Source organism: Orycteropus afer, unplaced genomic scaffold, assembly GCF_000298275.1.
Source record: "Orycteropus afer afer isolate SDZICR_OR568_19922 unplaced genomic scaffold, OryAfe1.0 scaffold00002, whole genome shotgun sequence".
Taxonomy (NCBI): Eukaryota; Metazoa; Chordata; class Mammalia; order Tubulidentata; family Orycteropodidae; genus Orycteropus; species Orycteropus afer.
In genome coordinates, this window is record NW_006921589.1 from 37,616,730 (window position 1) to 37,619,752 (window position 3,023).

Consider the following 3,023-nt stretch of genomic DNA (forward strand, 5'->3'; position numbering starts at 1 on the left):
TTCAGGTGAAAGTTTACACAGCAAATTAGGTTCGCCTTTAACAGTTTTTATACAGATAGTCCCATGCTGTTGGTTACAGTTTTTAGAAAGTGTCAACTTTGTCAGTATTTCCATTCTGTACTGTTTCTTTTGATCTAGCTTCCTTTCCCCTCCTTGTCTTCTCACCTTTATTTTGGGGTAAATGTTGTCCATTTGGTCTCGTATAGTTCACTGCTTGAGAAAGCACATTACTCATGGATGATTTTGTAAGTATTTCTTTTGTAAGCCAATCTGTTATTTGGCTGAATGGTAACCCACAGATATAGCTTCAATTCCATGTTCAAAACACATCTTAGGGTAATAGTTGAGGGTTCTTCTAATCTCTTTTGGTCCAGTAAGTCTAGCCTTTTTTTTTTTTTTTAATTGTGATTTGGGTGAAAGCTTACAGAGCAAATTCACTTTCCATACAGCAGTTCACACACACGTTGTTTCATGACATTAACTACAATTTACCCCAATACAACAACTCCCTCCCACTTCCTCCCAGTTACCTCTTCCCTGTATCCATCCCTCCATGCACTCCCACACGCTGAACTATCTCCCTGTGCATAAACAGCCCTTCTTTCTCCCATGATTGTTCTCTTCAAGGAGTGTGTCTACCTCAGATACATGTTCAACTCATATGCCTGTCTTTTGTATGGCTGGAAGCCACAGGTATGGGTTCAATTCCAGACCTGAAGGGCAGCTAGGGGCCATAGACTCAGTGGTTCCACCCAGCTCTATCAGACCAGCAAACCTGGTCCCCCTTTTTTTTTTTTTCTCTCCAAATGATTTTTAATTTTTTTCCATATTGTTCTCCCTCTCTATCCAGGATCTCCTACATAGATCCCCCTCCAAGTGGTTGACAGTGGGAGCCAGGCACCATCTAGTTCTTCTGGTCTCATAGTTGTATAGGCTGTGGATCGCATGGTGTACCAGTCACTAGGACTAATTCTTTCCATGAATCTTTGGTTTTCTTCATTCTTCTTTCCTCTGGATGAGGAAAGACCCATTCATTGTTGCATCTAGATGGCTGCTTGCAAGCTTTTAAGATTCCAGTCGCTACTTGCCAAAGTAGGAGGTAGAACACTGTTTTGTGTAGTATGTTATGCCAATTGAGCTTGAAGGCATCTGACTTTTATAAATGATATTTTCTATGGGAAAATGTAATCCTACTTCCCAACTAGGAGCTCATACATGAACTTTCAGTACAGAAACTTTTTAAAGCTGGGAAATCACCAGCCTTTTTTGTCTTTCAATTCTCATTCAGTTTTACATGCCTTAGAGTGTATGATCAAAATCTAATATATGTCCTGTTATCAGCATTATATAAGCCCTTGTAAGGAAGTTGCATCAGAAATCTGGACATCCACATGTTCAGCTACTATAATTCTTCCCCTTGGACTTCCCTTTTATTGACTGATACATCTTATTTGAATTTAAGTTTCCTTGGCAGAGACCATGTCCTCTTTTATTCTGAACTGCACCAAGGACACTGTCAGCTCTTGGTAAATATTTATTAGCAAAACTGTCCAGCTTATCAGATAGTTTGAAGAATAAGCCTGTGAAATTGTGAAACATTTATGGCAGCTTCAATGAGGAAAAGAGTTTGTTTGACCCAGAAAGACGTACCAGGCATTAGTTAAAAATAAACTTGGTTTGAATTATGCGTGACTTTTGAAATTATTCCTGTATAAAATGACCATAAAGTTGCCAAAGAACCACTTTTTCTACTGTTTAGATCCCAAATAAAACCACAAAGAAAAATGGAATCTTTAATGTACTTAAACAAAACAGCCTGCTTTGTCCCCCACTAAGGAGCTCTGGTAGCACAGTGGTTAAAGCATACTGGTTTGGCTGCTAACCAAAAGTTTGGTGGTTCAAACCTACCAGCTGCTCTATGGGAGAAAGATGTGGCAGTCTGCTTCCGTAAAGATTTACAGCCTTGGAAACCCTATGGGGTAGTTCTACTCTGTCCAATTGGGTTGCTATGAGTTGGAATTGACTGCATGGCAGTGGGTATGGTTATTTTGGTTTTGTTCTCCATTTATCTCTGAAAAGTTGGCTTTGAAATGTGGAAACCTTCAAATGAATTCCAACTGACTATACCATTGCATTCAGCCTACAGATTTTTATTAACATTGGTGTTGACATTATAAGAAATCTGACTTCACCAGATTTCTCTCCTCAGAGATGCCATTGAGGGCCCAGACCAAACTGCCACCGCCAGTCTGGCAATGAAGAGACCTATCTGCCTGTCACCTGCAAAGGGCTGTGAAACCCAGAGAGAGGAGCTCATTTCTATATGGGAGAAGGGCAAATGAGGAGGTTCTTTGAAGAATGAGCAGGGTTTTGAAGAGAAGGAGGGAAAGCCTATGGAAACAGCATGTGGTAGGGCAGAGGTGCAGGAAAGCACCCATCTTTTTAACTTCTGGTTGCCTATCTCTTCTGTTTCAGAAGAAAGGCAGCCGCCATATAAAAGGTGAAGACAAAAACAAAGTAACCAGTAGGAGTGTTGGATTAGACACTACGACATCACAACCTACAGAGAGTAGGCCTGCACCTGAGGAGTGCTCCCTCTCTGCTTCTAGAGAATGTTGGTTGAAGGAGGGGAGGTCTACACAGCACAGCAGCTTCTCCGGGTTCAGCAGCAACGACAGTGTCCTACGGGAGTTAGATGACGGACAGTTTGATCAGGAAGATGGAGCAACTCAGGTCACTTGCATGTGAGCAAGGAGGTAAAGCAACAGAAGGCCCTGTAAATAATTATTAAGATAATTGTGAACTGACTGTATCATATTACTTGATCTGCATGTATGTAATGCTTTGAATTTTGCCAGACTCAGGCTTTTCTCTAATCTACAGAAACTTCAACTCAACCTCAAAGACAAGGAAGAATAACCAGCATATTTGTAAATTTAGACTCATGTTTACATTTTTCTCAATTAAAACAGCCGTTTAAACAGATGTTCTAATAGTTCATGAAGTGTTAATCTCCATCAGTT

The 3,023-nt window shown here is 40.6% G+C and overlaps 1 protein-coding gene across 1 annotated transcript in view; it reads left to right on the forward strand.

Annotated features, from left to right (window-relative positions):
• Window positions 1–2,748, forward strand: part of RFTN2 (raftlin family member 2) — an 86,156-nt gene extending 83,408 nt beyond the window's left edge. Inside the window, exon 9 of the mRNA XM_042783700.1 lies at window positions 2,476–2,748. Coding sequence (XP_042639634.1) covers window positions 2,476–2,748 — 273 coding nt within the window. The remainder of the gene's footprint in view (window positions 1–2,475) is intronic.
• Window positions 2,749–3,023: the final 275 nt, after the last annotated feature.